At 43.9% G+C, this 14497-nt stretch overlaps 1 protein-coding gene across 1 annotated transcript; it reads right to left on the bottom strand.

The window, feature by feature from the left end:
* Positions 1–3877: 3877 nt before the first annotated feature.
* On the bottom strand, positions 3878–12737 carry LOC149357402 (uncharacterized). Its single transcript, XM_089576582.1, has 5 exons — positions 12371–12737; positions 11999–12123; positions 9797–9928; positions 4018–5844; positions 3878–3940 (listed from the first exon to the last, which is right to left on the bottom strand). Exons 1-5 carry the CDS (start codon positions 12558–12560, stop codon positions 3878–3880), a joined length of 2337 nt encoding a protein of 778 aa, XP_089432708.1. The 5' UTR covers positions 12561–12737.
* Between the last annotated feature and the right edge of the window lie 1760 nt (positions 12738–14497).

Genomic DNA, 14497 nt, shown 5'->3' on the forward strand with positions numbered 1-14497 from the left:
GCTTAGGATTTAATGTGGTCTGTATGGTCATTCCATTTGAGTTGCGAGTTTAGTACAATACCAAGGTACTTATACCTTGGCACTTCTTTAACTGAAAACCATTAATGCAATAGTTGAAAGAAAATGGATTTTTGTTCCTTGTTATCTGCAAGAGCACAGTCTTTTGAGTATTTATTCCCATGCCTCATTTTTCACTCCAGGAAACGACACTAGGCAGAGCATTATCTAAATGTTCCTGGTCAGAAACGAAAGATACGGGAGTATATATCATGCAGTCATCGGCAAACGGAAATTAAAAAAGTAGGGGTCCGAGCACACTTCCCTGACGTCTTGCTCCAATTCCGACATACTGTTATTTGCGACTATTATTAGGCTGAAAATAAAGAACTCGCAGAGCTGAGCTAGCTACGCAGCTAAATTTCATTTACCTGTCTTACAGGGGCTTTCAAGAAGGCAATATTTTATTGACACCTGCTTACTATCAATACTGTTACAAATTTTCCTTGTTGGGAGTGACATATCCTTTGTGTGCAACCTTCTAACTTTTCTATGACCATATCTAAGAAAAAAGTAAGCTGAGATGCATTGTTGTTTCCTTGCAAATGGTCAGACTACACCGAAAACACTAGGAAGTAAGTTTGAAATTTCAACTGCGTATATTCTGTTCAATGTGCACATACAAAATGCAGCCCTTTGCAGACATTGTCACATAGTATATAATTAGGCATGAACATATCTGCTGCATGTACTATACTGCACTCAATATGAGCTGCAACTCACAATATGTGGTAGGATCTCAATTCACAAAGCATGTGCAAACCAGCCATGTTGAAAATTTCTGCATTTACTAGACAATAAAAATAAGTGACATTAATGAATGTGTGGCAAAGTTGGGTGCTTTGTTTTAAGGTACATAGATTTGGTATCAAGTGGGAACCTTGGTTCGCTCACTGTGGACACAGTGCAAGTCATATAGAGCGCAACAGTACATAAAAACAGTCACACAAAAACATTACGAACATTAAAAGGAAGCAGAGATACACAACACGTACAGCAAGTGTGTGACAATGTGCCATGATTTATGGAGTACAGTCTGCACGCAGTGTATTTTTACTAGATTAAGACTGTGCCTGGTACACATTCCACTGGACCCAGCTGTAGGAATATGTTAATTGCATTTGTCCCCAGAAGTGCACATATTGTGGCAAACATGCCTCTTTTTAGAGGCACCACGACTGTTACTACGAGGGGGTACCCAAAAGAAACCGAAATAATTCTTTGAATCGGCACAGCTTCTGTGGTACCGCGTTTTGCCGCTAGGAACGCATAGAACGAACATTCCAGAGTCAGTAAGCCGAGTGCCGTCGCTGAAGGAGGTCAGACTAGTTTAGGCAGAGTTTTAGAGTGACGACTGTTTTGCGTGAGTGTCGTTTTTGCAATGGCTGATTTTCGTGAACAGCGTGCGCCGGTGAAATTCTGATTTTTTCTCGGAAAAAGTGGAACGGAAACTCTTGAAATATTCAGAAAGACGTTCAAGGACGATGCTATGGGGACAACTCAAGTGTTCCTGAATTAAATCCTGAATCAAAGCAACAGTCATGCCAATGAAAAACTTCAAATTCACCTCTCTTCAAGAAAGCTCGTCAGGTGAAACCAAACCTCGAAACAATGCTGATTTGTTTTTTCGACGTGAGAGGAGTCGTCCATTCAGAATTTGTTCCGCAGGGTCAGACAGTTAACCAGGCTTTCTGCTTGGATGTTTTGAAAAGATTGGGCAACAGTGCTCGGTGGAAGCGGCCTGATTTGTGGCGGTCGGGTGACTGGTTTTTCTACCATGGCAATGCCCCTGCTCACACAGCCCTGTCTCTACGACAAATTCGGACCAAAAATGGCATGACCTCTGTTCCTCAACCCTCATACTCACCCGACCTTGCCACGTGCTACTTTCTTTGTTTCGTAGAATGAAAAGGCAGGTGAATGGAAAGCGTTTCGCTGATGTTGCTGAGGTGAAGAAAAAACGACGGAGGGACTGTCAAGCACCACAAAAGATTAATTTAAACAATGTTTTGAAAAATGGAATGAAAGATTCGACAAACATATCATTGTAAGTGGAGAGTACTTTGAAGGAGATTGAAGGTCTGCGCTGAAAAGGTGAACAAATAAGTTCAAACAAAAATAAGTCCGGTTTCTTTTGGGTACCCCCTTGTACACACATATGCTTCACTGCATTCCCTATACTGTGGGACGAGGCTCCCAGCTGTACATACAATGTGGAAGTCAGCTGCCTATGATTGCCTGCATCTGTTATTTTCACTTCAAAAACAAGTCAGCGAAACAATATTCTATAAAATCAAGATTCCAACTAGAGCCACTAAGCAAGCATAAAAACCAGTCAGCTATGCAATGGTGACAGAATTGTACAGTGAAAGTTTGCCCATAGAAAAAATGCTGCATTATAATGAGGATCATGTTGGACAGTAGGGCAGAACATGCTGTGGGCACTTTTGAAAACAAGAATAATGCATAGTCTGCACCTGTTGATAGTCTATCAAACACAGAATATTAACTCTTAACCTGAATAGATCATAGATTCTATACAAGGAATTATGCTAACTCAGACAACTTTTAACGCCAATAAACATAACATTACATCAGATGTACACTACAACTACAACCAAGAATACAGCACAAAAAGGTTTTTTTCAGAAATGGTACTTAATGCTAAAGTTTTGCAGCACTGTACTATTACAGTGGCGTAGACAGAAATATTTTTCAAGGGGTGTTATATGGCACAAGTAAAGAAATAAAAAAGAAAGCCTGCACCCAAACAATATATTGCTCACTTTTCTGCTTTAATAAAGCCGAAGGGTTAGTGGTTTCGTTAACTGCAATATATACAGAAAAATACGAGTTCACGCAGGACTCTGAGGACTTGATTCACAAAGAACAGCTCTTTTCTCTCTCACACACACACACAAAAAACACGTATGATAAATCGTGGCTATTTAGAATATTTCCACATCATCACCATCATCAGCCTGCCTACGCCCACTGCAGAGCAAAGGCCTCCCCCATGTCTCTCCAATCAACCCTGTCCTTCGCCAGTTGCGGCCACCGTATCCCCGCAGACTTCTTAGTCTCATCCGCCCCCCGCTACGCTTGCCTTCTCATGGAATACACTCCGTTAGCTTCAAGGACCAGCGGTTATCATGCCTTCGCATTACATGCCCTGCACATATCTTCCTCTTGATTTCGAGTAGGATGTCATTAACTTGTATATTTGTATTTGTTGTATAATTTCACATAATATACAACAACCCAAAAGCTTCTGCTCTACAACGAAGTCGGCAACTGCGAACAAATAGCATTTGTCAAAACTTCTACACCATGCATGTGAACCTGTGCCCGGCCGCAGAGGCGGTTTAAAAAGAGCACTTTTTATTTTCGTGATAGTTTATGAAGATCTGAGGACAATGCAAAGGGTGAAAAAGTAGGCTGATGCGAAAAGGCATATTTAATTGGATGAGCTGTGCCTTTAATTAAAAGCAGTGCCATATGTATGTCGTTCGATGGTGAAGGAGAGTGATTCTTTTCTGCAATAATTTCCACTTCTGGTTATAGATCCATGAAAACATCAGTCTTTTCGAGAATAAACTGACACTCTTGTTCTTTTCGTTTTTTCATTTTTGTGTAAATAGCATTACGGGCAAAGAAAAGGCCGAAAGGAGGGGTTGAGAGGGGATGCAGCGCTCAGATAATTTCGGGGGGTGTTCTGTCACCGAAACAACCCCCTGGCTGTGCCCCTGCTATATTATTTCTTTGGTGTGGGAGAGGGAGTGCACATCTATCACACTAAGCCAGCAGGCTGAAATGTCACTCATGCTGCAGGCGCCTTCGTTTTGGGAGGGGTTTTAAGGAAGAGCACCCCTTTGTGGGTGAGCTACGAACATGCACACCAGAACACTGTGGCACACTGCTTGCTAGCCTGGCAAAAGCACTGTCAAGCAGTTCACTAACTTCCGACAGCACTTCGTTGCTGTGGCATTGGAAGAGAATCGAATTACATTTCTCCCACTTTTCAAGAACACTTCTGTGCAGTGCCGAAGGCATTCTGTTTGTAAGTAACGGCTCAGGCGAGGTCAGGTCCGCAACACTGGCTTCGTGTGTACTGGCATCACTGAAGCTAGCTGTTTCTGTTTGTTGTGTGCCAATGTTATGTGTGTCCAGTGTTATGTGTGGCCCATTAAGATATTCATGAGGCAGTGAGAGGAAAGTTCTTCCTTCAACAAATTTGAAAACTGCACAGAAATGCTTGCAGGGGCATTTGTGCTTGCAAAAATCAAGGCATGAGCATGAGGGCTTGTTGAAGTCAACAATGTGAGATGAATCTGTACTCTCAGAGCGAACTGAAAATGTCCCATTGATGGGCAGCTCAGCTACATCAGCACGGGTATATTCCTCTGCATTTACAAGCCTTCTCAGCATGTGCTTAATGAAGATGCGCGGGCATCCATGCAGATATGCAGGGATATTTTCTTTGTACTGCCTGTATAGCGCTGACTGCCTCATCTCTGACTCTATCAATTTTTTCTCGCCATCTGGCAAGTATGCGTAAACGAGGGCTGTGATAAGGGAGGTAAGAGATCGCTTCCCACTTGCACTCTTCACATAGTGTGCCTTGAGCACTCTTTTCTGAGCCTCGATCCCGTTGTTTGTGGTAAGCACAACATCAAATCCAAGCCGGTAGTACAGAACCCACAGCTCTTTCACAGAGAGCCACACTGTCTGAAAATAAGTTTTGAGCTTTTCATTTCTCCAGTGCTCTGAAGCCATGAGAGCTTCCAATGAGCTCTCAAATTCATCTGTATTAGAAGCGTTCCCAACTCTCTTCATTAGGTTCAGGGCATCATCGGGGTGTGACACACCATTTTCTTTTCGGCGGAGCCACCTCTGCCATGCCTGGCCCCTGTGGAAATCGCAGATTGATATCTTACTTTCGGGGAACACTTGGCGGATGGCACCCATCTCTGCTTGACTATAGTCAACCATCCAGTATTCTGGAGATAGATTTTCGCACCAGTTTCGAAACACACTTAAAGCTTCACCTATGCAACAAGCAGTCTCAAACTGCACAATGAACACACCAGCAGTTGCATAGCCTAATGGTGTTTTCACTACCAGCATAAAAAGTGGCAGTGCATAGTCACTGGTCTTATGTGTCGAATCTAAACAAATCACTGCAGTGCCATACTTTGCAAGCATGTTTCTCATAAACTTCGACTGGAAACAAAAAAGCAATGTCTCCTCACACTCACTGGCGACATTCTCTTCCATATCATCAGATGTGCTGCAGCCTGAGTTACTGCTTGCGGCATATGGCCGGTACACTATTGAACTCTCAGGCTGTTCAGAGCGGATTTTTTTTATCAAATTAAGAGCATTTGTCTGGTCAACAGTGCTGAACCGGTCTCTTCTGAGAGCAGCTTGGATGTGGTTGCTGATGTCCTTAGAAGTAGGGAAAAATGCCCTGCTGCTGCTGTCTGGTTTTTCAGCACATGGAAACAGTACATCATGTACATGGTAATGCAAACATTTTTTAACATCCGACACGGATGTGATCCCTTCTCTAACCAACAGGGCTATCCGCTCAGCTAAGCTCTTATCCATCGTTTCGCTGAACCCTTCAATGTCGCCAAACCCATGGTTAGTGTGGCTAGTGCTGGCAGCAATGGCAACATAAATTCTCTTCTCGGAGACTGCTGCTTCACTTCCTTGCAGCTGGGTAATCTTTGCTGATTTTAATTTTTGTTCTTTCATTCGCCCACATGGGTGAGGTATGTCCACCTAGAAACAAAGCACCACAATTTCAAATGTGTAGGCATAAATGAAAGCACCAATTTGCTTTTCTTAATAGAATTCACAGCACACACATCGGCTAAATTGCACCCATTGCCAAGTTGGCTCGAATGGGATAAAACAATGAAATGAGAAGAAAAAACTGCGCTGATATACTGGGAAATGCCAGACTTAACAAATGTACAGCGGGTGTTTTTGGCTAAAAAACAAATGAATTGACTGTCTTTTTGGCTGCAAAGAATATTAGCTATGTGCAAAAAAATGTTTTCTCATGTATACGTAATAAATGCGGTGTTAAAGGTTAAACTGAGATGAAATTGTCCGTGCATAAAAATTTCTCTGCATTTACACCTGCACACATATATTCACAGAATCAGATTACCAAATTTTAGAATTTGGTAAGCAACCTTAAACAGGTGGCAGTTTGTGCCAAAAAAGGTACCTTAAAAATACTCAGTCTGGGTTACCCGGGTTCGAACCCAACCGCAGCGGCCGGATCTCGATGGAGGCGAAACGCAAGAGGCGCCCGTGTGCTGTGCGATGTCAGTGCACGTTAAAATGTCCCCAGGTGGTCGAAATTATTCCGAAGACCTACACTATGGCCCCTCTTTCTCTCTTTCTTCTTTCACTCCCACCTTCATCTCTTCCCTTAAGGTGTTGTTCAGGTGTCCACTGAGATATGTGAGACAGATACTGCACCATTTCCTTTCCTCAGAAACCAATTTATCAATTTTACGGTCTCTCTCTCTCTCCAAAAAGAGATACCCATGACTGGTACAGGAGTCAGTACTCTCATACAGGGTACGGATTAAACGATTATTGGAGTCTCACTGTCTCCCTCTATCTACACATCCATCTATCTGTAATTACAATTACATATAAGTCTGTAATCGCATAACCAGGCCTGGGGTGTGGCTTGATCGAGGTGTCCAGAACCGACAACGCACTCCCTAACCAGAACAGTATTAGGCCACCTTGGTGCAACACACTTGACCACAATCTCTTATCCCAATACACCTATTAACCCTCGGCCTTCAGTCCCAAGCAGGTACGGAGCAAGTGACCAAGGCAGCGGTCAGATTTATGACGCAGAGAAGGGTGCTAAGGAATCTCTCGCTCCAAACAGGCCACCATTGCAAACTGAACCTGGCAATGTTTAATACTAGAACCTTATCCAGTGTGACTAGTCTAGCAGTGCTTTTCAAGGAACTAGCTGGTATTAAATTGGACACCATAGGGCTTAGTGAGGTTAGGAGGACAGATGAGGCATCATCATAATCATCATCATCAGCCTGACTACACCCACTGCAGGGCAAAGGCCACTCCCATGTCTCTCCAATTAACACTGTCCTTCGCCAGTTGCAGCCACCGTATTCCCGCAAATTTCTTAATCTCGTCCGCCCACCTAACTTTCTGCCGCCTTCTGCCATGCTTGCCTTCTCTTGGAATCCACTCCGTTATTCTTAAGAACCAGTGGTTATCTTGCCTTCGCATTGCATGCCCTGCCCAAGTCCACTTCTTCCTCTTGATTTCGACTAAGATGTCATTAAACCGAGCTTGTTCCCTCACCCACTCCTCCCTCTTCCGATCTCTTAACGCTACACCTATCATTTTCCTTTCCATAGCTCGCTGCGTTGTTCTTAACTTAAGCCGAACCCTCTTTGTTAGCCTCCACGTTTCTGCCCCATAGGTGAGTACCGGTAGGATACAGCTGTTGCATACTTTTCTCTTGAGGGATATTGGTAAATTGCCATTCATGATCTGAGAGAACCTGCCATATGTGCTCCACCCCATTCTTATTCTTCTAGTTATTTCCCTCCCATGATCCGGACCAGCAGCCGCTTACTGCCCTAAGTAGACGTATTTCCTTAGCACTTCCAGCATCTTGCCACCAACTATAAACTGCTGTTCCCTTGCGAGACTGTTGAACATTACTTTGGTTTCCTGCATGTTAATTTTTAGCCCCACCATTCTGCTCTGCCTGTCTAACTCATTGATCATGCTTTGCAGTTCATGTCCTGAGTGACTTAGCAAGGCAATGCTATCAGCGAATCACAGATCACTTAGGTATTCTCCATTAACTCTTATCCCCAGCTGTTCCCATTTCAGGCCCTGGAATACCTCCTGTAAACAGGCAGTGAGTAGCATTGGCGAGATGAGGCATTTACAGTGATAAAGGGCGGGTACATCCTATGCTACCATAGATTAGTGGAGAGATGAGAACGTGTGGATTCCTCATCAATCAGGATATAGCGGGCAACATAGAGGAATTCTATAGTATTAATGAGAGGGTGGCAAGCCCTTAATTGAGCTTAATATGAGGCAAAAACTTAAGGTGTTACGGGCCTATGTGCCTACATCCAGCCAAGATGGCCAGATTGTCAAAAGCTTCAATGAAGACGGAACCAGCAATGAGCAAAGTAAGAACACAGTACACCGTATTGATATGTGACATCAATGCCGAGGTATAGGCAATGAAGCAGGCTGGAAACAAGGCAGTGGGAGGCTATGGCATAGGCTGTAACTATAGCAGCGGGGAGTTATTAGTAGAGTTTGCAGAGAAAAGGGAATATGTGTACTTGAGGCAGATAGAAACTGGAGATTCAGATCATGAGAGAGAAATAACTAGAAGAACAAAAATGGGATGGAGCGCATTTGGCAGGTTCCCTCAGATCGTGAATGGCAGTTTACCAATATGAGTGAAGAGGAAAGTATCTTACCAGTACTCGCTGATGGGGCTGAATTATGGAGGCTAACGAAAAGGGTTCAACTTAAATTGAGGACAACGCAGTGAGCTATGGAAAGAAAAATGATAGGTGTAACGTTAAGAGATTGGAAGCGAGCAGAGTGGGTGAGGGAACAAACGCGGGTTAATGACATGCTAGTCGAAGTCAAGACGAAGAAATGGGCTTGGGCAGGGCATGTAATGCGAAGGCAAGATAACCGCTGTTCCTTAAGAGTAACAAAGTGGATTCCAAGAGAAGGTAAGCCTAGCAGGGGGTGGCAGAAGGTTAGGCGTGTGGATGAAGTTGAGAAGTTTTTGGGATAAGGTGGCCGTAGCTGGTACAGGAAAGGGTTAATTTGAGAGATTAGGAGAGGCCTTTGTCCTGCAGTGGGCGTAATCAAGCTGATGCTGCTGCTGCTGATGATGATGAAAAATGCATCTAATTACCAGTGAAAAAAGCTGGAGGCACAGAAAGTAGGGGATGCATCTTCAACCGATTCTCAAGGAGTGCTTTAATTTATTTCTTGATGACTTTCAGTCCTTTTTTAATGCTTGTTATTAATCCAGGGTGAGGCTTTGAAAAGTGCATCAGAGAGGAAAGTGCCACCAAACCCTGGAACTGACCCGGCATCTTATTGGCAGCACTGATACGCACGTTAAGAGAATCCTGGAACAAGGATCCTGCATATATGTTTACAATGACCAGTGAGTTGTCGAAAACAAAATAGAGAGAGAGATAAAGAGGAAAAAGGAAAGGTGTTGTGCCTGGCTACCCTGCACTGGGGAGGATGGATGGGGGATTGAAAAGAGAAATGGAGGAGGGGTGCAAAGGTATTGTTGCAGCCTGTGTCCCACTGATTAGCCACATGGGCACCTGGCTTTAGCTAGCAACACTGCACCACGACTCTGAAGACTGGAGGGGAACTTTCATTCTCACTATCCAAACATAACTCAGGAGAAAAAAAAAATCTAGTTGTGGAGTGAATAGTCAAAAGCAAGCTTATTTGTACTTGAATTTGAGCTCAAGAATAGTACCTAATTTTCACAGCTTGATTTTCAGAAAAAAAAGTAGCAACAGTTTTTGTGCAAAAAAAAAGAAATAGATGCGAATGGTTACAGAGCTGCTTGGCCCGCATACTGATGTGAGAATGTATTATTAATGTAGAAAAACATAGCTGAACTCCTAAAATAGCCTTGCTTGTTATGCACACATACCTTAAAATCTGGGAACAGTTCAATCCACTTCAGGCTCAAGGTTGCAGGGCACCCTTTTTTTTTGGTGCCTTGGACATTCAGCCGCTTTTTTTCAAAGGTCTCCTGTGACCAGTCATTCACAGTAGCTGGAGCCTAAATATAAGAATAAATTACTGAAATCAGTATTGTGTCCCCTGAAAACAATGTACTGGAGGAGGCCACATCATGCAAGTGCATAACTTTTGCTAAAAGAAAGCAGAGATATTGTATGCCCTTGACTGTTTCAACACTGTTGTGAGCTGCCAACTGATTAGCAACAATTAAGAAATTACAGAGTAAGAAATTAACTGGAACAGTGTGGCATATACAGACAAGAGCGATTAGAGGTTGTGGTGAGTGACCTTCATCCTGTGGATCTCAGATCCACTGTTCCAGATGATGACCGACAAAACACACTTGAGGAAGCACTGGTTCATTCACATTACTCTCACACTGGTAGCATCTAGACAAAATCATTAGGGTTCATGATCTACAGTGAAGCACCTGCATGCATGCAGCCTGCACGAGATAGATGTCGCTGTGCTGGCTCCTTTTAAACGCCTTTTCATTAGTTACATGGCTGCACCCTTCTGCACGCAGCCATATTTATTACCACAGGGCTATGGCGGAAGCCCTGTGGTAATAAATAGCCTGTTTTTTTTTGTTTTCCACAGTTTTTCATTATGTTCATTTTTGAATGGTTTTGTGACAATTGTACATAAAGCATGTGGCGCCATGTATGAGATCATAATTAAGATCCCTTATATAGTTTCCCGCGGTCCCGCGAAAGATTGCGGATTTCTGTGCTAGCAGCCATACTCATATCTTGATAGGGCAGAACAATGGGAAAATGTCAGTTTAGCTTATTTTCACGAATATATGACGCGAGGGGGTTTTCCCCTTAAAGAAACGCATGCAATCAACGGATGCGTTGATATATTATTTGAAAGGCAACGCTTCAGATGCACGGGCCACAGTACGTCGAGCCTTTCTTTGCTTTCCCTGCTACACTCGGTGCCTACACTTTCTCAACAACCTGCGCCTCCTGCTTTCCATCTGTTGCCGCCCGGCCTCTCCTTTGCACTTGCTCTACGCACGAAGACTTTACCCCGAAGCCATTTTTAAGGTTTGGCTTCTCCTGGCGGCTCGAAAGTCTAGTGGCGAAGGTCGCCTTAACTATACCTTCGAACAACTGACACTAGCAACTATAACAAATTTAAAGGGCATATTGGCGGGCTAGTTGGTTTTCTTGCATGTTTAGGGAACAGTGCAGGTACGAGACACACGGAACATTCAAAGCCACACACGGGCGCTGACTATCTACTCATTAAACCTCTCGCGCGCCAAGCGCCGATACTTCTTTGATGTACTGAAAATACAGACAGTTGCGCAAATCAGAGAAAATCGAAGAAAAATTCTCTCGGCTTAACCGCGCGTTTGTTCGGGCTCAAATTTCGCACAGAGGTTGCATTTAGTGGTCAGTTTTGTTTTATACTACATTTAGGTGGGGTACTTGCCTGATTCGAGCAGAATTATTTGGAAATCCCCATCGTCTGTGGCGACGGAGAACCAAAATCGAAAGACTTCGCAGCAATGGTACGCGTGGCGCCATCTCGCAGCCATCGGAGAAACGAGCTCTCCACTTAGCACAGCTGGGTTTCTCCGGTGGGTGCGAGATGGCGCTACGGGTACCATTGCTGCGATGTCTCAGTTTTGGATCGTCGTCGCCACATATGATGGGGATTTCCAAAAAATTCTGACTGAATCAGGCAAGTACCCCACCTAAATGTAGTATAAAACAAAACTGACCACCAAATGCAACCTCTGTGCAAAATTTGAGCCCAAACAAACGCGCGGTTAAGCCGACAGAATTTTTCTTCGATTTTCTCTGATTTGCGCAACTGTCTGTATTTGGCCTTCTCGGGGGCGATCTGTGCGTGTCCTGAAGCCTCTCTTGGAGCAATAACACAGAATATCATAGAAATAATAATACACGTAGTACATCGCATATTTTCACGCGCCACAGCACAACATATCCATGTATCCCGGTAGGGTTGCTTCACCGCACAGCAGCATTGACATGCGGCGAATGAGCACATTACAACGAAGCTATCACCATCATGCAGTGACGCTACTACAATAATAATAACACAGGCAATACCCAAATGAAAAGTGTGTACGTACTGGGTTGTCACTTTTCCAGAATTCTTCTCCAAACATGCAGACCTTTACCGTTTCTTTGGTCACTCTAAACGGTACGTCAAGACCAATTTTGTTCCCGCGGTGAATCATCGAAAAGACGAATCGCGCTGGCAAAGAAAAAGGAGAAGAGAAATGGATTATCTGTATTAATTAACCCGCAACAATAAGCGTCCATGGAGCCGCGAAATAATCTCATCAAAACGCGCGAAAGGCTGAGGCAGCAAATTGTTCCTTAACAAAGGAAAACAAAATTTTGCATTTCAGCACTGCAATGAATCTGCATTAAACAGTCTTTGAGCGATTACAATAGTTACGCCATGTACTATATATACAGATATCAAGAAGCATCCTCACCTTTTGACGCCGCATCGAACTCCCTTGACGTCCGCACAGAGTATTTCTCATGGCGAGCAGCCAGAGACCTCTCAAATTGTAGCAAGTCATTTTCAGATTTTAAATACCCGTGCCAGTAGCCGCCTTCATTGTGCAAATTGCTGAGGTAACGCCGCAGAATGAGCTCCTGTCGTTCAGGAACGTCGCTCATCGCTGCGCGAAAAGTTGGCAAAACGGAGCGAAAAGTTGCAGACGAGTCTCGTCGCTTCGCAAAACGGCGGGAAAAGTTGCAGACGGGGCGCGTTGCTTTTTATTGCATTTTCTTCAGAAAAACCGTGACGCCACGATCAGGGTTGGTGACGTTTAGTCACGTGAAAAAAGACGAGGCCCCGCCCTAGTCGGATTTGTTGTAAAAACAGCCTGATGCGCGCGCGCTCCGCTGAGGGTGAAGACAACTGCGTCGTCTGCTACGGCGGCCGCCATTGCCATGCCCACTTCAAAGGCGCGGGGTGTGCGCCAACAGGCTTTGTGCACTTGCCGCTGCAAAAGCGCGCTTGTCTTCGCGGCCAAAAGAAAACACAACTGCTTTTCACGCCTTTTCTAATGAAGTGTCAACAGAATAGGCTTGTAAAGGACAACTGTCCAAATATTTTAAGATTTGGACGGTCGTTTCTCCTCGCACACGACGACTCGGGTGCTAGATTGGAAAGAGTTCATAGAGCGCACTAGGAACCTAACTGCAGGATTAAAATAATTAATAATAACAGCAATATCATAAGCAGGTAGATTGCATTCAATCACTCAATTGTGTAACTAATTAAGAACGCTCCAATCGCCTTATTCACATTTATTGTCAACCTCGGAACTAGAATGACGATTTTTTGTAGAAGAAAAAAGATTAATGTGCTTTACGTGCCTTGTCCTAAGAAATAAAAGCCAGCGCATTCGCCACACGTACACGAACCAAATATCGCAGTACCTGGGGCGCGCATGCATGTATTGTGCATTGAAAACCCCAGATATCTCCAGTATCTTGATACGCGTGTAGTCGGCCATTCGAACTTGGCGGTACCACTGTATATTGGTCAAATGATGACAGTTATTAGACGCAGTGAAAATACATCTGTTTATACTCGAATGGAATCGAAATTTTGGTGTCATTGACAGGTCAATGAACTAATGAGAGTCGACTGCATTAGTATAATTCAATGCACACTGAAGACATTGTTTAAAGACAAAGTAACAATCTATCGCCGCGATCAGAGGTTAGTTGAAACCAAACAATCATTAATCGTGTTTATAACCATGAAAAATGTTTATTTGCCCTGAAAAAATATTTCAGGGTACTTTGAAGGCACGTCTGCACAGACATCCTTGTCTTAATCAATCAGTCAATTCAAAACAAACAATGCAATTTAGGACACTTATTAGGTGTAAAAATAGTAACTCTGCTAATGCTAGCAGCATGGGTGTACTTCAGTGTGGATAGCAGCTTAGATTTAATTAAATCCTGCACACGTCTTGCTTGCGTGACCATTGAGACGAGCTTTCTGAAGGTGTCGGAGGAAGATGCGCAGTCTCAATCTTGCGTACCTGTCAGTCAATGTTTTCCAGATTTCTTCGTAATGGCTTGCACAAAGCTTCAAGAGCGGCCGGTATGTTTGCATGCAGCAGACTTCCTAGGTATGCTGTGAGCGGGGAGAGGACTTCATTGTCACTAGTTTGCCTGTGCGGTATTAGTTTATTCCAACAAAGTGCTCCTCGTAGATTTTGAGCATGTGCATCACGTCATTACTGGGATAAATTAGGTTGTCACCTTCTGACACAAATTTCTTCCGAGCAGTCAGAGGCGCATATTCATCACTAGCATATCCCAGTAGGGCATCCTTGCATTGCTGGCAGCTGACAGGCGGCAAGATTTCTTTCAAAATGAAGCCTCCTATGTAGTGCAGAATGCTGCACTCTCTTGTGGACAGTTCTTCTATGAACAGAATTTCTGAGTCATTTATCTCGTCAGCTTCCACTTCTGTCCTTTCTTTCTTTGCCTGGGAAAGAAGGTCTACCAGATATTCGCGGTCATCGAGATCGTAGCTCGTCGTCCGTGGGGTAAATAAAAACTGGCTCACGCCCACAAGCCTCAGAGCGCAT

This window comes from Amblyomma mixtum, chromosome 3 (genome assembly GCF_055824585.1).
Source record: "Amblyomma mixtum isolate Tamu chromosome 3, ASM5582458v1, whole genome shotgun sequence".
In the NCBI taxonomy this organism is placed as follows: Eukaryota; Metazoa; Arthropoda; class Arachnida; order Ixodida; family Ixodidae; genus Amblyomma; species Amblyomma mixtum.

Excerpts from the sequence above, each read along its gene's own strand:
- LOC149357402 (XM_089576582.1), bottom strand. The coding sequence starts at position 12,560 with ATGAGCGACGTTCCTGAACGACAGGAGCTCATTCTGCGGCGTTACCTC. Across the intron at positions 5,845-9,796 it reads AACTGTTCCCAGATTTTAAG|GTGGACATACCTCACCCATG; the intron begins GTATGTGTGCAT and ends CTTTGTTTCTAG. Across the intron at positions 3,941-4,017 it reads GCAACGAAGTGCTGTCGGAA|CTCACCCACAAAGGGGTGCT; the intron begins GTTAGTGAACTG and ends GCATGTTCGTAG.